Source organism: Malurus melanocephalus, unplaced genomic scaffold (genome assembly GCF_030028575.1).
Source record: "Malurus melanocephalus ecotype Western Australia unplaced genomic scaffold, MMel_1.1 scaffold_393, whole genome shotgun sequence".
Lineage (NCBI taxonomy): Eukaryota > Metazoa > Chordata > Aves > Passeriformes > Maluridae > Malurus > Malurus melanocephalus.
Window position 1 is genome coordinate 188,657 of NW_026623625.1, and position 27,945 is coordinate 216,601.

The 27,945-nt window shown below is 45.1% G+C and overlaps 1 protein-coding gene across 22 annotated transcripts in view; it reads left to right on the forward strand.

Annotated features, from left to right (window-relative positions):
* Positions 1-27,945, forward strand: part of EPB41 (erythrocyte membrane protein band 4.1) — a 93,790-nt gene that overhangs the window by 42,205 nt on the left and 23,640 nt on the right. For 6 of the 22 annotated variants that reach the window (XM_057379188.1, XM_057379209.1, XM_057379189.1 and 3 more), the window contains exons 2-17: positions 2,188-2,647; positions 5,269-5,499; positions 7,843-7,947; positions 10,921-10,963; positions 12,872-12,947; positions 13,393-13,611; positions 15,771-15,858; positions 16,289-16,441; positions 17,226-17,323; positions 17,683-17,855; positions 19,356-19,472; positions 20,688-20,816; positions 23,583-23,788; positions 25,504-25,560; positions 25,677-25,721; positions 26,508-26,570. In XM_057379188.1, the coding sequence (XP_057235171.1) occupies positions 2,195-2,647; positions 5,269-5,499; positions 7,843-7,947; positions 10,921-10,963; positions 12,872-12,947; positions 13,393-13,611; positions 15,771-15,858; positions 16,289-16,441; positions 17,226-17,323; positions 17,683-17,855; positions 19,356-19,472; positions 20,688-20,816; positions 23,583-23,788; positions 25,504-25,560; positions 25,677-25,721; positions 26,508-26,570 (2,256 nt within the window). In that variant the 5' untranslated portion in view covers positions 2,188-2,194. The remainder of the gene's footprint in view (positions 1-2,187; positions 2,648-5,268; positions 5,500-7,842; positions 7,948-10,920; positions 10,964-12,871; positions 12,948-13,392; positions 13,612-15,770; positions 15,859-16,288; positions 16,442-17,225; positions 17,324-17,682; positions 17,856-19,355; positions 19,473-20,687; positions 20,817-23,582; positions 23,789-25,503; positions 25,561-25,676; positions 25,722-26,507; positions 26,571-27,945) is intronic. The other 16 variants (XM_057379201.1, XM_057379202.1, XM_057379190.1 and 13 more) reach the window with 13 other exon arrangements.

Here is a 27,945-nt window from a genome sequence, read left to right on the forward strand (position 1 = left end):
GTTTATTGGGAAAGGAAGGGCTTCTGCATGCCCATCTCTGCATCCCCATTGCTGCTGAGGGGATGTGGCTGAGCTGCAGCATGGCTCTGGGGGGATGGAGGAAAGACAAGATGTTTGCTCATTGCCAGCCAGAGCCACCTTCCCACTCCAGGAAAGGTCTGTGTTTACACCTTTGAAATGTAAACACGTCAACAAATCTTGTTCCAGATTGTTGATGTTTAAAGAGAGAAAAGCACATCCAGAGGAAATGTTCCTTTGTGGGCTGTCCCTGAGGCTTCCTGTGGCTGATAAGAGCTGCTCCTCAGCTGTGTCCCCGCCACCGTCATCTCTGAAGCCTCAGTTCTACCTTTTTGATTTGAAGTGCAATGCGTCCAATGTTGTGTGTTTTGATAATGATTCCTACAAATGTATTTATTCAAAGTAAACACAGTGGGAAACAACTACAAAGCAGGCTGCTCCAGCAGCTGGTGCCAGAGGGAGCTGGCTGTCGATGTGTGATTGTGGTGGGACAGGATTGCAGAGCATCCTTCCCATTCCATGTGTGCTGGTGCAGTGGGAGCTTTGCCCTGGGAGTTGTCATAGTGTATTTGGGGTGGTGGGTGTTTGGCTGAGCGGAGTCCTTGCCCTCTCTGCTTTATGGTATCTGCAAGAGTTCTTGGAGAGCTGTTGAGAGCAGAAATTGGCTGCGTGGTGGCTGCAGTTTTCTGCAGTAGGAGTCACAGTTTGSTGATGGGGCCAGCAGTATCTGTTGCAAGGGACTGCAGGAGGAAGGGGAGCAGAATTAAGAGCTGCAAGGGCAAGTCACACATGCACTCCCATCTGCAAACTGATCACAGACACATCTGGGCACATCTGGATTTGGGCACTCTTTGCCTTGTAGCATCCCTGGTCCATTGGGTACCCATGGTGCAAGTTCTCTGTTTGGGTGCCTGCTTCCTCAGTGCAGGTTGGAAGGTGCTGTTTCAGTGGCCTGTGCTGCTCCATTGGGTTTGGAAATACCCAGAGGAGCACCAAGGGGAGATGGTGACTRAGGTATAATTCTGTATTCTTCTTCTGCAGGAGATCAGTCTAAAATGAGTCCTGCAGCTCGTCCCCAAGGCTGGCTGATGGGGCTGAGTCCAAAGGGAAAAATCCAGCCAAAACCCCAAACCAAAGCCTTGTAACCTCCAGAAATTTGCATTGCTGTAGAAACAGTCAGGGAAGGTCTGTGATGCTCTGCTGGTTTAACCACAGCATTAGGAATAAGCTGAAGGAAATGTTTGYGTTAAACACAAGGGGAGAGTCCTTTGGAGTGCTGGGAGAGCTTTTCTCCTTCAAGCACTCTGGTTCTATTAGCAATCAGGATGAGATAAATTAAAGTTGATGAATGCAATAATATGTAGGAGGATGACATTTTGGAATGTTTCTTAATTTTAAGTGTGTATTTTGAGCAAATGTTTGTACACYGAGGCTTGGGTTGGGGGATTGAAGCATATTGGATTATATGCTATTTGCTCCGTGTAAGCAGTGGCAATTTATTGCTGCAGATGCATGTGATGCAGTGCACAAAGATTAGTTCTATCCTCTCTAAAGCATGATTATTTTGGGTCCTCTTTARACCTTAAATAGATATTCTTCTCATGTGATTTCTGTCTTTTTGTGTCAACAGCCCAGGCTAAAGTTGAAATAAATATTGCATCAGCTTAATCGCACAAGCTCTGAGGAAATTTGTTCTCCATTATGGATGCTGTTTGGAAACCTTTTCATTTGACATTTTTTCAGCATGCAGTGCAAATGTCTCGTGAATCCCAAAGCCTGTTCAGCTCCACTGGATTGGTCTTGTGCAAAACAATGTAATTGCCCAACACTGATGGGTCCTGTCCCCAGCAGTGTGGTTTGGTGTGTTTAGATCATAGAATCCCAGAATGGTTTAGGTTGGAAAGGACCTTAAAGACCATTTTCAAGGCAAACTGTAGCAAAGGTAGTGACTTTGCCCTTGCTGGTTTTGTAGGGTGGAGTCACCCCTGCAGACCATTCACTTCAGAGTTGGACTCGATCATCCCTGTGGTTCCCTTCCACTCTGGTTCTGTGACAGGGTGGTGTGACTGGTGAACATGGCATGTCTGTGCTTGTGGTTGGTTTGAATAGCTCAGTCAGACGTGGGTATTGGAAACCTCTTGACTGAGCCCTTTTGCTCCTCTTGTGCAGTGTCATCATGACAACAGAAAAGAGCCCAGCAGCCGACGCTGACAACTCGGAGCAGCAGCAAGTCAAAGAGGAGGAAGGAGCTGCTGAAACACAGAAGCAGCAGGCTTCCCTAGAGGAAGGGGCTCAGCAGACACCACAGAGGCAGYCCCAGAGGCAGAAGGCTTCCAACGGAGACACCCCCACACACGAGGAGCAGAGCAAGAAGGAACGGCGCACCTCTGAGGGCCGCGGTCTCTCCCGCCTCTTCTCCTCKTTCCTCAGGAGGCCCAAGTCTCAGGTGTCCGAAGAGGACAAAGACACTGATGTTCCTAAAGAGGCAGGAGGTGATCAGAAAGACGGGGGATTAGGAGCCAGCCCTGATGAAGACATCCTGGTGAAAGCCCCAATTGCAGCCCCCGAGCCCGAGCTCAAAACYGACCCATCACTGGATCTCCATTCCTTGAGCAGTGCGGAAACACAGGTAAAACACCCCATGCTCTCTGCTGCTGTAAAATGTCTTTGTAGCCAAAGCCATAAAGACTTCATATCCCAGGCTGGTGAGCTTGACCAGAAAAGGTCATGAGATGCCAAAAAGGCTCTTGTCACCTCCCTGTGTTTCATTGTGTACTTCCCACTCTTGCATCCTTGCATCAGACTTGCAAAGTACCTGCTCCAGGAATTGGGCTCACACTCCACAGCATAATTTAAAATACTCTGTGCTGAATCATTGCTCTGGCTGGTCTTGGGATGTCATGTCAGAGTGCACAGTTCACATTCATTGGGTTCAAAACCTGGGTTGGTCGTGGGAATGTGCTTGGTGTGAGCAGGAACAAGGAAGGCAGGTTCATGGCCCAAGGTGGAGATTGCAGGCTATGTGGATTTGGGAAATGGCTTCTCCAAATTCAAGGAGCGCAAGCACAGCATTTTAGGACTTGGTCATCTGCTCAGTCTGGTCTAGTGCTGAGCTTGCCAAATAGAAATATTTTCTGCTTATGCATTGTGTAAACAGGGATTTCTGCATGGCATGTGGGCTGAGCTGAGCTCCTGGGACTTGTCTGGTGTCTGCTCTTTCCAGCCAGGGTAATTTTTCGTGCAAAATTTAAAGTTTAWAAGTGTAAAGTAGAATTTGAGGCGGAGACATGCCCAGGCAACATTTGCTGAGCTGTCRCTGGTTATTGATTTTGGGGTGCTGAATGGCCTCTCTTCCTCATTGAGTAGTTACAGCTCTGCTGTCACTTGAGCTTGGAGTTGGAAAAAGGTGGGTATCCCTTCTCCTAAGCTGGCAATTTCTTACAGCCTAACCAACCTGTGTGTATGGCTGGAGCCAGATTGGGTGAAATCTGGATTTCTTATCCACTGCCTTAAGTTTTCAGAGTGACTCCAGATACCCACAAACACTCAATTTTGGAGCAATACTTTGCAAATTCAAGCATTGCCAGTAGGCAATCATTTTAAATCTACCTCCTTAAAATTACCAAGTTGTAGAGAGGGTAATAGGTAACAGCTTTTTCTTTCTTTTCTTAAATTTCTGAGCCTGTGAAGACCATGGGATGATCTCTGCTCATGTTTTGTACCTCTGAGGGTTAGGATTAGCAGAGTGGGGAACAGGCAGAAATTTTCATGCAATTTCAGCCCAGAAATTGTGTTTTCAAGAGGAACTCATTCTGGAAAGTGTTYAAGGCCAGGTTGGATGAGTCCTGGAGCAACCTGTCCAGGCTCATCCTTAAAGATGAGCTTTAAGGATCCTTTCAACCCAAACCATCCTGGGTTTTTAAATGCATGATTTCTTTCTCTGTCTCTGATTTGCTGCTCCTCAGTACATGTGATTTTGCACCCCAACGTTCCTTCATGGGCTGTTCATTTCAGATGAAGCATTTGTGCCTTTTTTTTTTTTTTTAGTTCTTATTTTAGATCACCGTCAGTGGCTTTCTGAACTGTGAGACTAGGCAGATATTTCTGCTGTGAAAGCATTTGCGAGGTGCTGCAGTTTGACAAATGCTGACCAACAGGCATTAGGAGCTTTGACTGATTCTCTGCTCTTGATTGTCCCAGTTCTGCTGGAACAGAAGTCAGCAGCTTGTGGACATTATTTAGTTTTTAAATACCTCCGTGCAGTTGTGCCTGGGTGTGATTTCATGAGATGTGATGGGTTGARCAGACAAGGTTTTGCTTTTCCTCTGCTGCAGCTCTGTGCTCCTGCTGCATCCAGCCCCTTCYATCATTGTCAGAGCCTGCTGTGAACTTGTTTAACCTGCTGAAGTGGCGGAGAAAAAAACCTCCAGCTTCCTTCCTCCTTCTGTCTGCAAACTGCATCTTTTCTGCTATTTGGGTAGATTAAACTGTCTCGCAAAGTGCAAAGGAAGGGTGGTGTGGAGGCTGCCTTCCCTATTTGGTGGCAGAGAGCTGCTCAGTTAGCTCTGATGGCCAAAAACCTCAGCCCTGACCCTCCTTTTAGTGCCACTGCTACCATAAAATCCTACAGTGGTTTGGGTTTGGAAGAGACCTTAAAGCCCATATCATCACACCCCCTTGCCATGAACAGGGACATCTTCCACTATCCCAGGTTGCTTCAAGCCCCATCCAGCCTGGCCTGGGACACTTTGAGGGATAGAGCAGCCACAGTGTCCCTGGACAGCCTGTGCCAGGACCTCTCCACACTCACAGGGAAGAATTTCTTCCCAATATCCCATCTAGTCTGTTTAAAACAATTCTCCCTTGCCATGCCAAGGGCCAGTGTGCTAGAGCAGCAGCTCGGCCAGAATGGCAKTGGGAGCACTGGGGGTCCTTCCTGGGAGGGAAAAAACCTTCCCAATCCAGAAGGTGCTGTCATTAACACCACGAATGCATGATGTAATCTGCCCTRATTTCTCTAATCAACGCTTAATTATTTTTTTATTGCCTCCTCTATTATATGAAAACTTGMAAATTACTTGGAAGAGCTTTAAAAACTTCTACCATTCCCTTGGTCACCACAACTGCTGCTCCAGGTCCTGGGTTAAAGTGGAATAATGAATTCTGGGTGAGATCCCAGACCTGCACTGCTTGTTCCATGTGATGCTTTGTTTGTTTGTTTGTTTGACACCTTTAAACTGGGGATTTCAGCCTGCTCTGGAGGAGAGGAGGGACGACCAGGAGCCAGAGGGGAGAGACCTCGAGGACAGGGAACAAGGGGAAGCAAAGGAAGTGGGTGCCAAGCCAGAGCCGAAGCCGGAGACTGCAGACACCAAAGCAGACAAGGATTTGAAAGCTGCCCAAAAAGCAGTGAAAAGACACAGAAACATGTACTGCAAAGTTGTCTTRCTGGATGACACCATTTTTGAGTGTTCTGTGGATGTAAGTACTTTAAAGGTTTGGTTCTGTTTCTGCTCTCTTCCTTCTCCCTTCTGCTCTTGAAAAATCACCAGAAGCACGATTTAATAGGGGCCTAATGTGCTGCTAGGGAATTACATGRCAGGTTTTACTGCAAAACAAGCCTGCTGTAAGCTATACCAGCTTATTTAATATGTTGCAAAAACCTCTGGGTACTAGGAAGCTTTATTTTTTGTTCTACAGTTCCAGGATGCCTTGTTTTGTAAAGGTAGGGGAAGCTTAAAAAACTAAACCCAAACTTTATATTACTTGCAGTTCACCATCTCTCTCATTTGTATCCCAGACTAGAGTTTATRTTTTTGGGATTTTTGCAATTGTCTAAATAATTTTGCCTCCTTGTCTTTGAATAAAATGGGTTGTATAAAATTGATTTGTGCTTTTCTAGTCCCCCAAGATACCTTCACCTCTCAGTCTGCTGGCTAACTTAGCTCCTKGTGCTTGGATGTAAGGAARAACACTGTATGTGTTTAGCCTGCARTTGAATATATTTCCAGTAAACAGTTGAGAATTATTATGTTGACTTACAGCATTKCAACCAGCTTCATCTGAGAGCTTTTTTTCTGCTTTATTTGGTGCATTCTCTCACAAGGCTGTGGTGCTGTCAGGGCAATAAAAAGCGAGCAAAAATCCCTATTTTAGTATTGAAGTACTTGCCCAGAATATTAATAATCTGGTACTTACCATTGGAGCATACTTCCACCAGCTTGTTTTCCTTCAGTCGCACTGGTAAATGGGCCAGGAGAGGGTATCTGGGTACAGGGCTCCTCGTGGGAACAATCACCTTGGGTGATCCTGGGCAAGTAGGTCAGTGCTGAGTGTTTGTGTAACGATGGCGCTGCTGGTATTGCTTGGGATCAGCTCAGAGCATCATTGCCCCCATCACCTTCCCCTTGGCCAGGGATACTGTGTGCAGCCCCAAGGAAGGTGYTCCCCAGATCCCAGTGACAGATTGCTGTGGCTTTGTGCCTGAGTTTGCTGCAGCGATGCCTTTGGATACTGTCATGGACCAAATTGGAGGGAGAGACATGGGGGGATGGGGGGTCCTGACTTGAGCAGGACATGAGAAATGTCTCTGTGTAGGTCCAGAGGGTCGTGGTGGGCACTGCAGAGGATTAGGGCAGCTACTCTGTCAGTGAGACCCTCTTAAATTGAGAAGCATCGTTTGCTTTAGTGCCAGTATAATTCTGCTCTGGTATTTTAAGAGTTTATTAAGATTTAATTGGAAAGGAATTGCAAAGGTGTAGTCAAAGAGCAGCACAAATGCCTTTATCCAAGGAGAATTAGTGCTTTCAAGCATCCTTTCCAACTGCCAGCCCTGGAAGCTTTTTCATTTCTATATCAGGGCCAATTCCTTGAGGAATACCCAGGGTAACACATACATTATGTTACCTACAGAGTCACAATGTGTGCACAAAGGACCTGACAGCTGAAAGGCTGGAATAAAGCCAAGGAATAAAACAAGGCAGGGGTCTTGGAGCAGTTGCCATGCAGAGATGACTGACAGGATAGCTGCAGGCATTAGTGAAGCTGATTTTGCGTCATTGGAACTGCGCTTTCTTCTAGCAAAGCCTCCAATGGAATGAGCTGCTTCTGGTTGCCATAGTTTTATGCCTCAGGGATGTTTTCCTTCATGCTTTTGGACTAAAAGGGTATCTGTTTCTTGGGCCAGTTCACTTCTGCAGAATTTGGGGAAAAGAAAAAGAGAAAATAGGAATGCTCCAAGTGTATTTCTGGATGCAGGAAGCTGTGTGCAGAGCAGCTTTGGGTGCATGGGGCAGACAGGAGAAGCTGGTTTTCATCACCAGATCAGGGTGATGGAAAGGCCACAGAGATAATGGGCTTTGGTTAAGGGCTGCTGTCTTTTTTCTAAACCTATGAAAAGTCAGGCTGTCCCTGAAGTGAGCAGGTTATAGGAGCGGTTGCAGCCTTGATCCATACCTGATTGTCTGGGAGGTATCAGCACTCTAGATATACCTTGGGAGGGAAAAGCTGTACAGATCCTTGCTGTCTAATGAGYTGTGTTGGGAAGTCCAGCTTTGGGGGGGGTTCAGACATGGAGCTGGTGGGAAGAGAGAGACACWCTGTGGTTGCTGTTGCCTCTCTATGGAATTTTTATGTCTGGTACCCTTTCCTGTAGTTAGTCCTTGCGCTGAAACAGCCAGGAGATATGATTTGGGGCTACTCAGGACCTTTTTTCCCCTTAATGATCATGCACAGTGTTGTTTGATCCCGTTCCCTACCTCCCSTCTCCTGTGAACAAAAACAGGCAAAACGCAAACCCTACAGGATTTCTTTGTCTGTTTGCAGAAACACGCCAAGGGACAGGATCTACTTAAAAAAGTCTGTGACCACCTCAATCTGCTGGAAGAAGACTACTTTGGTTTGGCCATATGGGAGACACCAACCTCCAGGGTAAGCAGCTCCTGTTCCACGCTGGTCTGGCCCTGAGGGGATTCAGCTCTTTGTGCATCATCTCCCCAGGGCAGGAAGTGGGGCATAAGCCCCTCTTCAAACACCTTTTGGTGYCCTCCCTAAATATGGATTGGGATTCATCACACAGGAAGAAACAGTGAATGGATGACTACAGGAGTGTGGATTTTATCRAAGAGCTATATGAATCACAGAATGAATCGTGGTGAACTTGTGTCTTCACCTGGAGAAAAGTCATCATGTTAGTTTACTGCAAAACGATGTCATTAAGTTATAAAGCTGCAGCTGAAGATGTCAGGCTGCCCTGGCACTGGTGCCAGCATTGGGAAGGTTTGCTTGGAACCATCCAGAGTGTTTGGAGTTGAGCTTTTGCTCTGCAGAAGAGCAGATGTGACTCTATACCAAAATGCCTACTCATGGTTTCAGTTTAAGGTCTTTGTTTGATTTGACTCAAGCAGTGTCTTATCTTTTAAAACCATGTCTGCCCTTTAACTCAACAATTACTCAAGCTCTATTTCATGAAGACGAAAGTGAGATAATTGAAATGAAGGGCCCAATTCTGTATTCTTTAGACCAGTTATGTTGGTCCATATTCTGGCTCTGCTTCACCTACAGCAATTCCCTGTGGCCAGGTTACTGACTGACAGATGTTTGTCATTAAATACTTAATAGTGTTTGATACATAGGCAAAAACAACACTATTTGAGGCAGGCATAGCTCCCACTTGGGTTTGTTTACCAGTCTCTGGTGTCTTCCGGTTTTCTTGAATCTGAAGTGTATTTTCATTTAACCCTGAATATTTTTTACCCTCAGAGTTTGTTCTTGCAGACAGAGGGTAGGTGTACTTTTAGGTCCAATTAAAAGCAAAAAGAGTTTGTCCGATCTGAAGCAGCTCAGCTTCTTCTKCTTGTGCTGTGGGTAGCTCACTGCTACATTTGGATGTTAGGAAAAAATCCTTCCTGGAAAGGGTTGTCAAGCCCTGGTACATGTTGCCCGAGGAAGTGATGAAATCACTGTCTCTGGAGGTGATCAGAAAAGCATATAGATGTGGCACTTGCAGACACAGTTTAGTGGTGGCCTTGGCAGTGCTGGACCGATGATAGGACTTGATGATCTTAGAGGACTTTTCCTAAGTGATTCCTTGGCCTCCCAGACCTTTCTTGTGTCCAGGCTTTTGGCATTAATTTTTCTGGAAAGAGAAGTGWGTACTTCCTTCCCCCAGGCCAATAAGGGCTGAGAGGTTATGCAGCTGCTTTACTGTAGGGACTGAAAACAGATTGTTTTGTCAGATCTGTGTCTCAGAGCTGGGAACTGGGGAAGATGAGGCCACTGGATTGTTGAGCTCTAGTGTGGAGCAAGCTGGTTTGATTTGCTCTGATGGGTGAAAACACTTCTTTTAAAAAGATCTTTCTGATTATTGACCTTTGAAATCTGAAGTTTTCTCTCTCTGCTGCTGTAACCTCTACCAAGACCCCACACAGAGTTACTGATTCACAAGTGAAAAATGGTGTTAATAGGAATCCAAGGATGAGCTCCTGTGTCCCACCTGCAGCTGTTTGGAGCAGATGGAGATACATGTGCATGTTTCTGGACAGGGAAGAGTTGTATGTGGTATTTTCTGCCTTGATATTTAGGAATAAACCCTCTGAGGACCAGTAATTACCACATGGGCTTAGCAGAGGGTGACAGTAGGATTAGGAGCTTGTGACAGTGGTTTGAGCAGCTGGTCACCATGGAGCAGCAAGGAACTGATTGCCCTGAAAGGGAGGATTGTTTSCCACTGATTCATGACCCAGTGGGATAAAAGTTCTGTTAATTGCTGTACCCATCATTGTCTGCTGGATCCGGCGAGGTGGGATGCATGACTGCACCCTGGGCTCACCCCAGTAATGAGCTGTTGTGACYCTAGCTCAGCCATGGAGATGCTCTGCTCCAAGTTGTGGCCCTAAAAAGGCAGCAAGTCTTCTTTTCAAATGGATTTAGTATCCCCACTTTTATAGGTTAGAGGAGCAGGCATTTAAAAGGAGGAGATTAAATGTAAGTATCGCTCTCTCCCTGCCATGAAGTTACGTGTCCTTCTGGTCAGGAGAGATTAGCTTGGGGGATTCAATGAGTTAATTCCTTCACCTCGGGAGACCTGGGTGGCCAGATCCTGCTCAGAGCTGGTGAAAATGAAGAGGAGGTTAAATGTAGCTCTCCGGGAGGGTTGTTAGCCCAGTGCTGGCACCTGCAGCAGGACAGACTCTGAGCCCKAAAGGGGAAGGGCTCAGACCATGGAAAAAACAGGAGTTGTGTTTTGAGGCTTATATTGCACCACCATCCCACTAAACCCCAAATTACAGAGAAGGGGGAAAAAGATACGTTTCTAAATTTGTAACTGAGATAATTACTAGAAACTTGAGTCATAGTTAAAAGAAATGAAGTTCATGTCACACTCCTGTAAGAAATTCCAGCCTTCTTCAGGAACTGGTGTTTTCACTTATATTTCAGCAATTAGGTCATTGAAAACTATAGCTAATAATAGGAAGTCTTGGTGATCTTTGATCTCAATGGGGTAAGTAAGGAGACAGGGTGCTTAAAATGAATATGTCCATCCTATTTACTTATTTTTAAAAACTCTGGAGAGTAGGAAAGGTGTTGTACAAGTGTCCCTGGTAGCTGAATGTGGCCATCCCTGCTGCTCTGTTCTTGCAGCCCTAATATCCTGGGATTTTTTTCCATCTGCTGTTCCTTCTGCCTCCCTTATGAGTCCCAGATAGGTGAATGGTTGGAACTACACCCACTGAGACCACAGCCTGGAGTAAAAGTAGTGAAAAATGCACCATCTCTCCAGTTTCCATGGCTGCCTTATGCCAAATATTGTCCTTTTTTTTTTGCTGTATTTTTAGTAATTTGTAGCTTTCAGTGGTGTTTCTGGAATGTCTGGTAAACTGTGAATGTTTTTATCCTCTACAGACGTGGCTGGATCCTGCCAAAGAAATAAAAAAGCAGGTTCATGGTAAGTAGATTGAATTTATTGAGTGGATTGGGGGGAGGGATGGTTTCTCACAATGTGACTTTGGTGAACCATCCAGGGGGCCCAGAGATGGGGAGARGGCAAGTGAGGGTGGCTGGCAGGAGTCAGCACAAGGTCAAGTGGTCTGTGCATCCTTTCTCTCCATCTTAAGGACTTACAGATTTTCTAGATTCATGAAAAGAAGTAATTTCCTTGGAAAAACAGTTTGGGGTATGTTAGCCTGAAGCAAAGCCACACTGTCCATTAAGTGCTGAAATGGGGATGTGCTCCTTGTTGGAGGATGGGAAAAGGAGATTGGGAGACCCTGAGCAGAATTTTATGCTGGAGCAAGGCTTGGTGTATTCTGAGGCTGTTTTGGGGTCCAAATAGGGGCACTGGAATGATAAATGGCTTGAGAAGTATCAGCAGAAATACCAGATGCTTTCCCAAGTTGGATTTTAAAATGTGCTAGCACTGAGTTAGTTCAAGATGAGGGCAGTGTCAGAATTAAATATGTTTTAGAGGCTTTTTCTTGGGAGCAAGTCTGACTACTTGGGAAGTAAAATACTGGTTTTAGGATGGAATATACTGTTTTACAGATGCTTTTGGTGGAAGGCCTGGGACAAAGTGTGTCATTAAATCCAGATTAGGAGGGGAATGACAGGTTGAGGAGTAGGGAAAGCTTTTGGTCTTACCAACTTCTGTTGGAATCAGTAGCAGGGTGGGTGTGAAGGGCAGGAGCTGCTCCATCCATAAAGTTCATCTACTGAGTGTAATGAGCAGCAACCTGCTATGGTATCTGGTCCCCTAAGATGGGTTAAATGGCAAATTGTTTGTACTTGAAGTGAAGGTATTTTGCAARTACATACAAATGTGTGGACACCAACATGTGGTGGTTTAAATAACCTCTGCTCCCTCCAGTGCCATCGAGGGATCACTTGTTTTGAATTGTGTGTGATGAAAACAATGTGTCTTGTGTTTAATCCCAGTTATGGCATTGCATAAGATGTAAATCCAGGAATGCTCTGTTCCCCCTCTTCCCTGTGTGAGATTGGTATAAACCTCTGAGTGAATTAAGCACAGGGGTAGATCTTCTCTTTTTTCAACWCTGAACTAGTGTTAAAAGGGCACAGCAGGGGGAGATGTAACTATGAAAGTCACTCAGTCAGGACTGTTTTCTACTGGGAAATGGGATTATTTTCAAGGAAAATAAAGAGTTACCCTTTCAACTGTGTCACCTGGGCTATCCATACCACATATAATGCCAATTCTGCGTGTGATTATATGAATTTTGGCTCAGTTAAATGTCTGTAATGGTGCTATACACGGTTTGCAACAAACTGTATTCAAGCAAATAGGTCTGAACTTGAAAAGCTCTTTCTGTACTGGTGCTTGCTGGCTTCATCCAGAGGTTGGTGCTTGTGTTGGGCTGAGTTTAATCTGTGTCTGACCACCTGACCCCAATTCATAAGGCCAAGGAGTGATTTAGCACAGCCCTCCTTGAAATTTGCAAATTGGGTTGARCAGTAAATCAATCTTAATTCATTAATTTATAGCCTATGCTTTATGTCTCTTCATGAATACATTTTCAATCAATGAAAAAGCATGTCAGTCATTGAGCTTCTTACCAATGAATTTAATTTTTGCCACGAGTTCTTGTTAATCCAGGTGACTTTCCCTGCCTTGCTTTGTTTTCTCCTGCTTTTTTCCTGTAATGAAATCACATCTAACACTTACACAGATGTTGAGTGGAAGCCAGCTGTGAGAGCGAGCAGTATCAAATCAGTGTTACATCTGCTGAATTCTGAAGACCAGATTGGATGTTTTCAGCTTTTTTTTTATATCAGCTGACCATCACAAAGCTGTCCTGGTGTGTTAGTTTTTTTCAAGCTCTCTCACCTGTCATTACAGGAGGCCCCTGGGATTTTACCTTCAATGTCAAGTTTTATCCGCCAGATCCTGCGCAGCTGACAGAGGACATCACCAGGTGAGTTACCTGGGAATCCTACTGCCATATTCTCTTGAATAWGGCATAGAATTGTTTTGGGTGTTTTTCTCTGCTTCCGCAAGGAGATCAGATGCCTTCACCATTTGGAGGGGATTTGGTTTGTTTTTAGTGGATGTGTGGATGCCTCCACACTCCACTGGAGTCCACACATGTAAAGCAGTGTCATTTATAATCCTGCCATGTGTTTGTTTGGATAGAAAAGTAAATTCTTCTCTAAACCCAAAATTTTCTAGTCATAGTGTCCTTTATTCCCTTTGCAGAGTCGAGGTGACCTTGAATCTCATTCCTGTTTACCTCGGGAATAAGTAAAAATTGGAAACAAACATTGTCATGTGCTCAGTAGTGTTAAAAAAGAGACTCTGATCCTCAGGTTAATAAATTTCTGTCTTTTCTCTGTGAGCAGTATTTTCCTTTCTGCCCCTAGGTATTACCTGTGTCTGCAGCTCAGACAGGACATCCTTACAGGGCGGCTGCCCTGCTCCTTTGCCACCTTGGCTCTGCTGGGTTCCTACACGGTCCAGTCAGAGTTGGGAGACTATGATCCTGATCTCCATGGCCCAGATTACATCAATGAGTTCAAACTGGCCCCAAATCAGTCAAAAGAACTTGAAGAGAAGGTTGTGGAGCTTCATAAAACATACAGGTAAGATGTGATGGCTGGAGGGCTTGTTCATACACAGCAGCATCAAGTAAGGGAAATAATGGGATTTTCTGGTGTTTTCCCCACCTTTTTGAGATACAGAGAACCTGTGCACRTCCCTTCCCTGGAACTGTCCAAGGATGGGACTTGGAGCAACSTGGGATAGTGGGAGGTGTCCCTGCCCATGGCAGGGGGTGGAAYGAGATGRTCTTTGAGCTCTCGTCCAATCCAAACAATTCTGCAATTCTACAATGATTCAGTGAGCATCAGCTCTTAACAAAAGATCTAATACTGTGGACAAAATCTGTCTAGAAGCTGGAATTCTTTTTTTCTGCATGAAGAAGAAATAAAGTTTTTAGAAAGCAAATGAGAAGTCTCGCAATTGTTTATTAACTAGTGCATTTTTTCACAGAATAGCCATTAAAGTGGGGTTTAGTTCATGTGAAAATGCAAAATTTGCTTGTTTTAACATTGCCCTTTCTCTTTTTTTAATACATTTCTTCGGTATTTATGTAATTTTTATGTAATAGTTGGATTTAGTTTCTCTGTGTACACACTGTAGTCTAAACAGCCTATTTGGGACATTCTTCTACCTCATTTAATAAGTCACATTCATTTCTCAACATGGAAGGATTCCAGGTGATCCARGAGTTACAAACCTGCAGTTGAGTGTTCTCTAGTTCAGACCTGAGCGGGTGTGTCTGGTTTGGGTAGGGTTGAACAACTCCTGGGCTTCCCTCTGGTATCAAGATTCAACAGTAACTAAACCTCTTCCTCATCTTATTTTGGGCATATCTTCCTAGAAGGGAAAAGATGAAGCAGACAAGAGTTTCTCACAGGCAAATGGGAACAAAAAACTGGAGCACAGTGGGAAGCGTGGACATGGGCACTGGCTGTGACCAGAGTTACAATTAATACCTCACTCAACCCTGCAAATCAATATTTTAAATTGATTCCCCTCCATTTACACTGAGAGGAGAGGAAATGAGGGAAAATAAGTACTGGGCCTCTGACAAGCTTCATGACTTGGAGTCAAAGGCCATTTGCTGTGCTAGAAGTGGTGGATCACAGTTCTGAATTATTCATGGCTTCATTTGGAGGAGACTTCAAGGTGTAAGATGTAGTTATATTTCTTCTGTCTGAAAAGGAGGAAGCAACACATCCCTGTTTAATTTCTGGTCCATATTCTGTGAACATTAAATTTAAGAGCGTTTTCAGTGGGCATCATAGAATTGTGGMRTYRTTAAGGTTGTAAAAGACCTTGAGGACCATTGAGTCCARGCATTAACCCMGTACTGCCAAACCCATTAGTATGTCCCCAAGTGCAGYATCCAYGTGTTTTTTTGACATTTCCRGGGAAATCTCTGCTAAATCATKCTCCAGCTCTTGCTACTGTATTTGCAAAGCACAAGACACATATCACAATGATGACTGCTCCTGGGGCTTTCCTACAAGATTGTCCTTACAGTGGACTTTGCCCTGTCTCCCATCACTCAAACCTGTTTACATCACACACAAGATGTATGTGAGTGCAGCGAGTAAGGAAGACACCAAAGGAGGGTAGAAAACAAAAAGTATGCAGTGAATCCATTCCCAGCAAAGCTGTTAATGTACCTCATACAGCAGAAACTTATTAGCAGGGACACTTCAATAACGTTGATAATGGCCTCCATTATCAGGATGTCTCTGTTAAGTTGTGCCCCTCCTGCAGACAGGGCACCATCTGTTCCTGGAAAACCACTCATTCATCTGGTCCCCTGCCTGGAATCTTTGCTGAGCCGTTTCAGCTGTCCATGTGTTTGGTTTGGAGAACAATAGCTGGCTTTGGGGAGGTCTGGAGGCAGCAGGTCTGGGGGGACAGGACCTGTCACGTTTTGCTCAATTGAGGTTTCTTCTGCTGCATCATGTTTTGTCCTCTCACTGCTCTTCCTCACTTCTTTCTCTAGTGCCTGTACAGCTCCATGGGAATAAAGTGCAGCTGTGTTACTGGGATGTCTCAAAGCACAAATTTGGGCAGTCAGAGTGATTTAATAATTTATCAGCTGGGCACAAATTTGTTTGTATTGAAAACAAAACAAAATCTAATGAATTTCATGAAGTCCCATCGGTCTCCTCTTAAATGCAACAGTTTCAAGAATACCAAGCTCTTTCTTTTTCTGCAGATCCATGACRCCAGCTCAAGCAGACCTGGAATTTCTTGAGAATGCAAAGAAGCTGTCTATGTATGGAGTCGACCTTCACCAAGCCAAGGTGAGAGCCAGCGTGTTGCACCTGCCTGTGGATTTTGTAATTTGATTATCGTTCCCTTGCAAGTTTACCTGTTTCAGGAAACTCTTTTGGAAGGAAAGGAAGTATAGAAATACAGACATACAACAGGGTTGCTCTGAGGAGCYTAGAATACAGGAGCTTAGCTGCCACATGAGCCTCTGTGCTCCAGGAAATGCAGGATGGGCTCTAGATGAGCCTTTTGGGCAACCAGCAGAGTAAGAGAGATCAGCAGGAGGGAGTAGGTTGTCAAGAAAAGCATGAAGGAAGAGGAAGGCTGACCGTGGAGCTGCAGCCAGAGTGTGGGTGGTGGGGAGATGAATCTGGGGGAAGACCAGAGGGATAATTTGGAGGGCAAATGTTGACGTGAAACTCAGACCCTTGAGACTGCTTAAATCCTCATCTTCATTCCCAGGACTTGGAAGGAGTGGATATCACTCTGGGAGTCTGTTCCAGTGGCCTTCTTGTTTACAAAGATAAACTGAGAATCAACCGCTTTCCATGGCCCAAAGTCCTGAAGATTTCCTACAAACGCAGCAGCTTCTTCATCAAGATTCGGCCAGGGGAGGTATGACTGGCTCCTGCGGGCACTGCCATCCTCTGTTTCTTTGGGATCATCACCGTGTGTGCGTCACTGSATCACAATGGAGAGGGGTGGCGTTTTTCTCTGCTTGAGCGTTTGACAGCAGGGTGTCTGAGCCCGGCTGGTTTATGTCCGGGCAGAGATGGAGCTACGAGCCAGCTGGTGACAGTGTAAGAACGAGTCATCCAGCACCACCTCCTGGCATCACCGGGTATTCCCAGCATCCAGGGAAACGGGTGGGAGGCTGACAGCTGAAATCGTGGCAGCACTAACTCATTTTTTTTGGAAACGGGGCAAGAAAATGGCTCTTCGTTTTGTTTTCATTCAAAGAAAGTAATTGAAAATTAGAATTAGCTTTTCATCKAAGTGCAGGAGGCAAGGAATGGATGCATTGGTGCTGCCTCTCATGAATGGGGAAATCCCTGGATATATATAGCCTGGCTATATCAGGGAGAGGGGCTACAATGRGGATCCCCCTCTTTCCTCCTGCAGTGTTTGACCCCATCCCACAGCTGGGCAGTATGAGATGGAGGATAAATGATCTGCCGGGCTGCAAAACCCATGGCATTTCCTSTGCAAATCCCAGTGCATTCTGAGGGATGCCTGGGCTAGTGGCCAAGCCCTCTCTTTCCTCTGACCTGAGCTCCTGCTGCACATTGTGTGGCAAGTTCAGCAGTTTGTGCCACAGCAGAACAGGCTAATGGGCTGGAGACTGGGCTCCTGCCACATTTGTTTCATGCTCTACCTAAGTAACTTATATTTTCCACAGCAAGAACAGTATGAAAGTACAATTGGGTTCAAGCTACCAAGTTACCGGGCAGCGAAGAAGCTGTGGAAAGTATGTGTTGAACATCACACCTTYTTCAGGTGGGTTTTCTGAACACCTCAGGTAATTTAATGCTCTCAGTAGTCTCATGTCAGGTAATTTAATGCTTGAATTTAAGTACTGAAAATGAGCAGTTTTCCTTAGGGTTTCGGAAAAATTTGAGTGAAATGGTTGCAGGGACAGTAGGTGCTCATTTGCAGTAAATTTGAAGCAAGTTCATCTTTGTAAGACCCATAATACAGAGATCTTTGGGTCTTGTAGATATGAGATACTGTTAGTGTGTGCATTTTCTTGGCCAAGTAGATGCAAGACACTCCTTTAATTTCTACTTCAGTTCTTCTTCACATACCCCTTCCTTCCTCTGGTGGTGTGATTTTTAACTAGTGTGTGTGGCTTTCAGGCTGACTTCCACGGAAGCCATCCCCAAGAGCAGGTTCCTGGCGCTGGGCTCCAAGTTCCGCTACAGCGGGCGGACGCAGGCGCAGACGCGGCAAGCGAGTGCCCTGATCGACCGGCCCGCGCCCCAGTTTGAGCGCACAGCCAGCAAGAGAGCATCCAGGAGYCTCGATGGAGGTGAGTGAGCTCCTGCTGCATCTTTCCTCTCCCTCCTGGAATCACCAAAATGCACAAATACTCCTTAGTGAACACCCAGATTCCTGCTGTACAAAAACAGAGACAAAACTTGTCACTGTAGTGGAAGACCTTGTTCCATTCCTTGCGTGTTTAGGAATTACGTGCCTGTAGTGAGACTGAATTGGTGTTCAGTTTGTTAAAGCAGGGTGCTGATAATACCAAGGGGATAAGTTTATTCCCCATATGGGCTATTCATTTAAGAGTTGGACTCTATGATCCTTGTGGGTCCCTTCCAGCTCAGAAGATTCTATGATTCATCACACAACCTTCACCCACACCAACAAAACCAACCAACCAAAWCAAAAATTCCCCCTACAAAAATGAAAACAGCATCATCTCAACACAGAGCAAAAGTGGACAATTTACACCAAATCTACCCCTTGTCCCTTCACCACAATTACAATTACACAGTTACACCAGAATTCCCCATGATCATTCTGCTCTCTAACGTAGTTCTCTGCTTTTGCCCATTACCTCTTCCAGTTTTTATCCTTATCTCAAAATCACAGCATTGTGAGGGTTAAAAATGAACTCCAAGTCAGCCASACCCAAAACAAAAATGCATACCAAGGGTGGTCCCAGCAGAACTGACTGACAAAAAGGATATAGATGGGTGCTGAAGGCTTATGGCAAAGTTCTTCTTGTAAAGATACTTCCTCATCCAATCTCAAAGCATTTTCCTTTAGAAAATCAGGTATTATGCCATTCTGTTTGTTTTGTTTRACATAACATCTTAAATTCCATAGTTTTACATGAGGGGTAGATTTTTTGCAACGATGGAAACTTTTTTGGTGTCCCTTAAAGCGATGCTCAGTTTGGAGTTGAGGTGTGACAGTCAGGTGGGCTCATCCTTGAGATTTTTAGAAGGGATGGATGAGGAGGTGAGGCATGGAAAAGGGAGTGCCCAAGTTTGGTCCATGTGATGTGAATTACAGGGTACTAAGATCCAGGGAAAGAGGATCATCCCTGTGCACTAAGAGTGAGGATCCAGGAAAAGAGAAGCATCCYTGTGCACCACAGACACCTGATGGAGCAGGGACCATGTTGCTTTGAGCCCTGAGTTTGTGCTGCAGCCTGGGAGGACCAGAGCTGCCCCAGCATCCTGTGGTCAGCAGCAGTCAGGCTGTCCCTGCTCCTGGTCTTAGTGACATCTCAAGCCTGGGCTTGTGCCTGAAGCTGGAGGGATGTTTTGAGCTCCATACAGCAGTGAAGCCATATTCCAGCTTCCCTGCAGCCTGGGCATGTGAGGTTCCTCAGGCGAGGGGACCAGTSCTGCTGGTTGCCTCCTGGCCATGCCATGATGACCCCAGATGAGTAGAGAAATCACAGCTGCAGTCCTGMATCCAGATGTGTGAGCTTGGAAAAGAGCAGCCTGGGAATGTGACAGTCATGCCCCCTTTGCTGTGCGGGCGGTTGTTAACATGTGCCCCGTTTCTTCAGCTAAACGTGCGACTCAAAAGGTTGAGTTCAGAGCCGTAGAGGAAGAGAAGCAGAAGGAGGTGGTGGTGGTTGAGGTTCCTGAATCAAAACCTGCGGATCAGATCCGAGAGAAGCCAGGTATAGCTGTGGTGGTGGCTAAAGCTCTCTGCAGTGCCTTTCCTATCCTCTAYGTGCTTGTTCCTGACAATTCCAAGTTTCATCAAATCTGGTGGCTTTCTCTTCTCATTTCTTTGCTAGAAGAGTTTTGCAGTGAGAGGAGACACGGCCCAGCTCCAGGAGACTCCTTAAATTTCCACCTTGCACCTACAGGAGACTGTACTTATGGGGAGGTGGGGAAAAGTTTGGGATGTGCAGGCACTTGAGAACTCATGTTAAATTTGGGTTGGTTTTTATATGTGGATTGGAAAACTTTAAATTTTGATCTTGAAACTTCTTGTGAATCTTCTGAAATTCTTCATCCCAGGACCTCCTTGCCACTTTGGGTCGGGTTTTTTTCAGAGTTTGAGAAATACTACCCATTTTACATTGTGGGGCTTGGAATTTTTGTRGGATAGGTACTATTAGTAAATATTRATRTCCTTAAGAGGTGTGTAGGTATAATAGCRCATTTGAATACTAATAAGTATATCACAGCAGCAGTATTGCAAATATTTGCAGTCTTSATCACTTCATCACACCTGTGGTGTTTCAGGGCTGGAGATAAGTCATATGGCAATGCTTTGGGTATCCACTTTCCACCCAGAATTTTTTACAGTGTACTTTTGACTGCRTCTAGATCAAGTTTTTTTGAAGTGTGGCAAATTTCCCCACTGTGGGCATGCCTTGAATCCTCACTAATCAGCATTTCTTGATGGGGAAAGCCCAATGCTGTAAAAGCAGAAGGAGGGGAATTTCAGACACCAGGGTAGACTTGAAGTTGATCACTCAAGTACATTTAATTAAAACTGCTAGTTTTTAGGYAGGTTTTTATCTGGATGTGTTTTTCCTGGATTTTGCCAGCCAGCACCTGCATCCCTCCAGACTTTGCTGGCAGAGTCCTTCCCAGTTCCACACTTGAGAGCTGTTCACATCCCACGTCTCCCTTCCTGGGCAAGGAGCCCATAAAGCTTATTTTTGTGTTCTTTTCTCCTCTCATCCAATACACTGTTGGGTCTAACAGCACTAGAAAGACTGACACACAATTCCATGGTGGAAAATTGCTGTTGAGCTGCCTTGCAAACCTCCTGGCTGTTCCCAGCCACTGAGAGGGATCTCCTCACTCCTTGCTGTGGTGACCATCATGTGTCTGTGTGGATCCCCAACCCCCATTAACAACTGCAAACCTCTTTCTAGCCAAACACACTCTTGARACTTTTGAAATGAAACCCATTGCAGAGGAGGAAGAGGAGGAGGAGAAGGTAGAGGTGGTTAAGGTTCCTGTTGTGAAGCCAAARTCAGCGGAGCTGGTGCAGCCACGGTCAGGTACAGCCGCAGCGGTGTTTGGCACTGGAGGCTCCTGTGCTGTTGCTGCTGGGGTGAAGTGATGCAGTGCTGTAGGACAGAGGTTACACTGGTTGTGGTGGTGTTKGTTGGCACTGAAATCACCCCTGCCTTTGCTGTGTTGCTGCTTTTCAGGTGTGCACTGTGTGCAGTGAGGGGGTGCCGTGCCACTCCTGGCTGTGTGTGGAGATGAGTGTGGCCTCTTAATGCTCCTCCCTTACTGTCCCTTCTTGTGAGGTTTGTTCTCCTGRGCTGTAGGAATGTGCAGTGCCTGGAAATCAGACTATGAGATCTGGGATTACTGGAGGTCACCTACATTCCACTTTATTTCATCACTAGGGAGCTGCTACTTCCCTAGTGTGGAAGGATGTTAGAGYAACATTGCTGCTGCAGACAGATTCATATTAATCATAATTCAAAGTAGAGTTGATTATTTGTTGCTGGAACAGGAGATTGAAGCCATAGAGGGAGGTAACTGGGAGCATCACATGTGTCTTTGATTAGTATGAAAACCATTGGAGGATGGTCTTGGCCCCAAGGRTGCCTGAGCTCCAGGGGCATTGAGACACCGATTTCAGGCACCAGATGGGATGGYTGAGATGTCCTGTGCAGGGCCAGGAATYGGACTCAGKGATCCCTGTGGGTCTCCTCCAGCTCAGCAGATTCTGTGATTCTGTAGTCCATGGGTTGTGTGGCAGCAGCTCTAAGATCAGCTGGTGTCAGACCCAGCACATCCAGGGCTCTCCTGCTGTAGCTGCCCCTTCTCATCCASCTCTGCACTTTTCCTTGTGCTAACTTTTCTGTTCCCAGTAGGGACTGTTGGTGAGGTGATGGCCATGGTGGTGGTGATCATTTGTAGGATTCTGGAATGGTTTGGGTTGGAAGGGACCTTAAAGATCATCCAGTTCCAAGCTATACTGTATATTTCATATTTTGGGGCAGTCCTTTTTACTGTGTTTAAATCATGTGTCAAAATAGCCAAAGGTGATTAATCAAGGAAMTGTAACTAAAATACAGTTCTGGCAGTGCAGTACTCATGGTTGGATGGCAAAGGAAAAGCTTGGTGTCTGTTATGATTTTTCCTGCATGTCTTCATGCTCTGSGAGAGCAGCAGGAGAGGTGGCTCTGCAAATTTACTGGTGACTTTGCTGCTTCCTCTTTGAGGTGGCATTTTAACACATCCATAATTTTTTTAGCCAAACGTCATCTTGGCAGTATTGAGAGGAGGAGGAGGTGGTGGGGGAGGAGGAGGAGGAGGAGGAGAAAATGATGGTGAGAGAACTAGAGCCATTCCCAAAGGAGTCAGATATCACCCCAATGACAGCTTTGCACACTCAGCATCCTGGCCATCCCTGCCATCTCACCTCTGTACAATCTTCCCAGCGCTGTGACTGCTTCTGTGACATGAATACAACAGGACACAGCACGGATTGTCCTTCAAAGAGGATAACACAGTGTCTGGGTCGCAGAAATGAACTGCTGTGCTGAGGAGCAGGGAGGGAGCAGAGCTGGCGGTGGTTGGTGGGCTTTAAGGTGGTTTACAATAGGCTGTGGTATCCAGGAGTTTCTTTTGGAAGTGTAATTCCAGTCTCTGGAAACTCAGTTTCTTTTATTCCCTTTGCCTTGTACATTTTTGGCCATGTGCATATTCTCTCTATGTTTTATTAACACACAGATGAGATGTTACTTTTCAGTATAATAAGAATTCTTACTAAGGAATTGCTTGAAATTACAATTTCTGTTTTAACCAAATTTTCTAGTGTCTTTGCTGGCTGGACAGGAGTGACCTTGTGTTGGCTGGGGTAGGATACACAGTATGGTCCTGCTGCAGACTGTGACCTGGGGAATGTGARACCATGTCAAAGATGTCATTTTATGTGATAGGATATCTTTTTAGTGAAACATCCATAAAAACCAACATGAGGAGAAACAAATATCTTATTGTTTCCCTAGATACACACAGGGAGTTTATTTGGGCTTGCTTTGTCACACCACTTTGGCTTGAATGTTTCCTTGGGATTGGGCAAATGAGAAATTGCAGGAAAGGAGTAGGCAGTTGATTTTGTGTGGACCTAGTGCTTGTAATTAAGACTGTTGTCCGCTGAAAAGATGATTTTTGGCCACATGCTGTTCATTTCTGCACTGTCACTGGCCTGGAGGTGCTGAGTATCTTCCTACTGCGCTGCCTTGAAAATACCCAGCTCAGACATGCAGCCCCAGTCTGTCTTGAAACCCACCTGGAAGTTTATGARAAGTTTTCTAGAGCAATGCTTGTTCATTATTTTTGGGGGAGAGAGGGGAAAGCCTGTGTTTCTCTTTTGGAAACCATCTGTGTCTGGTTGAGAAGATGCCCATGAGTCCAGAATTCCTCACGCTGTGTCTATTTTCTGGTTGCAATGGAGTGGAGTCTGTGTCAGTTGTGTGAAGGACCCAGAAATCCATGGTACAATGTCAAAAATAGATTTGCCTTTCTGGTGTGGCTGCTCTGCAGAGTGCAAGCTTGCTTTTTGTAAGCCATCTGGTGTGGAGTTTTATTTGATTTTATTTAAACCATMAGGAAAATAATCTTAAGTCTCCTGTACTAAATGCACAAGCTGCTCCGCTCAACATCTTTATTTCTTTCCTCTTTTTTTTTCCTTCTCCTCTCTTTCTTTATAAATGACAGCACTGTAATTTGGAAAGAGTTTACCTAGTGCTTTGGAAAATTACCTRCTCTGAACTTTGTCCCTGTCTATCCCCCATCCTCAGCAGTGGCTGTGATAACCCCAGAACGGAGTCCCCGGCCCACCTCAGCCCCAGCCATCGCTCAGAGCCACCCTGCAGAGTCAGCCCCAGCTAAGCCCGAGGTGAAGGACATGGCTGCATCTAAAGTAGTGAAGGAAACAGCAAAATCTGATGTGAGACGCGAAGAATTCTCAGCGGAGAAAGCCAAGGAGCCAGTGGATGCTTCAAGGGTAGGTCAGAGTGGAGTTTCTTGGGAAGAGCTGGGCTGGAGCATCGCTTGAGAAGTCACCCCAAAGCAGCAGCTCTGTCCTGGGAGACATGGGGTTTGTCACTCTCCCAAGTGTCAGGAGATCTGGGTGCCAGGAAATCCCAGCCCTGACATTCCAGGTGGGAGAAGGAGCTCCAGGACAGCCAAGTTTTGGTGGTTGTAGTCAAAGCAAGTGCAGCCTCCTGACAGATAGTTAAAAACTCTGACAAGAGCTGCACATGATCATGGAACTGGAGTTCAGGTCTCACCCGTGGCTGGGCTGTGGCCCCTGATTCCTGGTATGAAAGCAGGAGGGAATTCCAGTGAAATYAGTGATAATGGATCTGGTCTGCAGCCCAGTGCCAGAATGTTTTTCACATTGATAGGCTTTCTGTGGGAGAGATGGTAATRCAGTGCTGCAAACTGGACTAAAACCTCAGTTGAAAATGGCACTGGTGAGACTTGGGGAATTTATTGTTTAAATGCAGTATTTTTAACCACTATTTGATCTTTCTGCAAATATCTGAGGTCCTTGCTTGGATTGATATGTGTGTGCTGTTSTAGTAAGTCAGAATAATGTGTAAAATTATTGTTGATATTACAGTATCCTTAATATTCTGCAGATCTTACTGAATTTTTGAAACATTGCAGTGGTGCAGCAGAAGTGTTTGCCCTGAGACACARCTTTCACATTACTCCAAAATTTAGYKGTTCTCAGCATTGTGRAAGTCACATATTCTATAACATACCTTGCAGKCTTGTGTGAACATCTACAAGAGACATGCCTGTTAATTAAAGTTGAGAGAGTGAAATGAAGAAAGAGCAGTTGCTTAAAAAAATTCCATGGCCTGCGTGAACAGTAACTTTTTAATGAAAATGCTGAAGGGAAGTACAGGCTGGCACTGTGGGGTGGGGATCAGAGCACAGAGTTCCTGCCTGGCTGCACCACCTCCCCAGTGTTACACTGAGAACAGGGATATTTTACGCGTCCCATCTAATTTATTACAGGTTTATTCCTAAATGCTTAAACATTGGATTCTTTTTCCCCCTCAAATATAGAGGAAACTCTGGATTTGAACGTACCAAATTTACTGTTTCTCCAATGGAGCTGCATCACTTYTTTTAACACCCACTCATGCTTTTGCCTTCAGCATACTTGACATTCCAGTTCCCTTAAAATACTTCCCTTAGAATGTTAAGGCAATCTTGGCACTCTACTTATGGACAGGAAAGAACTTAATTTGTGAAGTTAGGCTTCGTTTTGTAGCTGTGCCTCTTCTTACTGCCTCTGCCAACATAATACCTGTGAATAATTTCTGGTTTTGAGAAGGTCTGTGTTAATTTGAGCATGTTGCTTTGTTTGGATTTCACTGGTAGATCCAGCTGCAAATGCCATTTGAAAACATTGCCTGGCCAAGCTAATGCAAGTGGGAAGCCCTTCTTCAGAAGCACTGGAGAGCACTGGTTTCAAATACAAATAATTCTCAAGATGGAGGAATTATTTAACATGCTGTTGACTAACAGAGTGTCGGGGAGCTGCTGTGTCATTAACCCCTGCCCAGGGCTGCATGTTGGTTTTTGCATGTTCCCCCAGCACTTCAAAACCAACTTTATGCAGCTGTGTTTGGAAACTAAATGGTTTCTTGAAACAAATCTACTAACAAGAAATGTTTTTACCCATTTATTTCTTAAATGTAGGTGAGGAAAGCACACATTGAGGTCACAGTCCCCATCACGAATGGTGCCCAGCCCCAGGTTTGTGCTAATAATTCAGTTTAGGTTGTGCACACTTTTTTTTTTTTTCCAATGTTCAACATAGTTAAATGAAACAACAACTCTTTTTTTTTTTTTTTTTTATCACTGCCCAACAGCAGCAGCCTGCAGAAAAAGAGGAAGAGCTGATAAGAATGAGGAAGGTTAGCCATTTTGCCCTTTCACTGGCCAAATCTCCCATATCATTCATGMATCTATAACCTGTTTAAAAAGACAGTGCTCCAGTTTCTTCATGGGCTTTGGGTTGGGGTGCTGGTTTTCTTTAAACTATCAAATACTTGATTTGGAAATTAATAGCTTTTTGTCCCATAGACAACCTGATTGTTAAAATTATGCATGTTGAATGTTCAAAAAACCCACACTTGGTTTGATTTATGAAATTTATCTTCTCTGTAACAAATTAGTTACAAACTAAATGTAGCCTGCATTGCAGGAAATGTAAAAAAAAAAAAAAAAAATCAGGAGAAAGATCTTTTGGTACTGATTAGTAATACAGATGCATCCAAGATGGGTTAGGGTGGTTAAGGTGCAGTTGCTGTGCACATTGAGACCTTGTAGAAGTCCCCCCAGGCAGTGCAGCCTCATAGCTGAGATTGGCCAGGGATGGGCCTGCATCTCTCAGGAAGGTGCTGTGGTGATTGTGTGAGGCTTCTGCAGAAAAGCAGCAATTGTCTCTTTGTGGCCAGAGCCAGGGCCCCCTCCCGGGAGCTGTCTCTTTAAAGGAMTCATTGCATCTCCCATTCTACATCAGCCAGACCTCCATTCCCAGTGGGAATTCCCTCCCCACGCTGCCACAGCACTGCACTCCCAACCTTGAGTTAACTTTTTTAATTTGCCGATTTATTGATCCCGCAAGACCAACATTTTAATTTTTTGTGCTTTTTTTTTTTTGTTTTGTTTTGTTTCCCCCTTTTCTTTCATTTTCACAGAAGAAATCAAAGAGGCTAGATGGTGAAAACATTTATATCAGGCATAGCAATTTAATGTTGGAGGTTTGTATGAACTTGAAGCTTTTTTGAGTTGCATTTGCTAAACCTTCTGCATCTGCGCTGAATTTCTTCCTTTTCTGCTGCTGCCTCTGTTTTTGCATGCTCTTGCATGAAAGACCTTTTGATTTGATTTTTTTAGTTATGCTTCTGCATGGTGACAGTAAACATGATGATGTGCAGGCCTTCTTCCTTCTTCCTCTTCTGACTTTCATTCTYTCATACCTACCCAAAATACATGATTGGCACTGCTTAAATCTGCTCTGGGACCTGCAGTCTGCTCAGGGGGTCATGGATTGTTATGGGAGACTCATTAACTGGTTTTTGATTGCTTGAAACAAATTATTTTTGGGGGAGAAAAGCCAGTGGGTGAAAATTAAAAATTCAGGATAAGCTGCAGGTGAAATTGGAGCAGATTGCCCAGAGCAACTGTGGCTGCCCCATCCCTGGAAGTGTCCAAGGCCAGGTTGGACAGGACTTGGAGCAATCTGGGATAGTGGGAGGTGTCCCTGTGCATGGCAGGGGGAGAATGGGATCGGCTGGAAGTTCCCTTCCCGTGCAGACCATTCCAGAATTCTATGAAATTGTCACCTCACTGGTGTCCAGGCCACCACARTGTCCACTTTGCTTTAGGCAGGAGGGATCCTTTTGGATGGTGCAGTGGTGTTTTCAGCTTTGCCATCCTCCTCCCATCCCTTCCTGGCCTTGCAGTGCCTCACCACCCCCGGGCCCCCTCCTGCCTGGGTGCCAGGTCCTTGTGGATCTGACAGGCTCGATGGTTGTGTGTGGCTCATCCCTCCACGTTACAGCTCTTCCCTTTGGATTTGGGAGCCCTTTGTACTTGGTTTCACCCAAGCACAGTCTCAGAATAGACTATGCCAATCATATATTTTATTTTTTAATACATTCTGTTATGGAGATGTTTTGTGGCTTCTGATACTGTGGTCCTGTGTTATGTGTGTCTACTCAAACTTGCAGCACTAGCAGCTCATAGGGTTTCCCTGATGGTATTTCTTGAAAGTGGAGTGTACTAACTGACTTTTCCTTAGAATTTTCAAAGTTTTTCAGCTTCTGAGTGGGGTTTTTTTTGTTGGGTTTGTTTTTGTTTGTTTGKTTTTTGTTTTTTGATTTTTTTTGTGGTGGTTTTTGGTTTTGGTTTTATATTTTTTGGACTGCTACCTAGAGCTTTAAGTCACAAGTGAAGGGTCTGCACATGATGRGGAAAGTTCAGCTGCCGCCACCGGAACACTCTGAAGATTCTGCCTGTTGCTTTCTCACCCAACTCCAGCAGCTCCAATTCCCCAACCCCAAACAGAGCTTTGTCATTGCTTCTAAATGCCTTTTTTTCTGTCAGTGTAATACTTGCCTCYGAGCCCTTTCC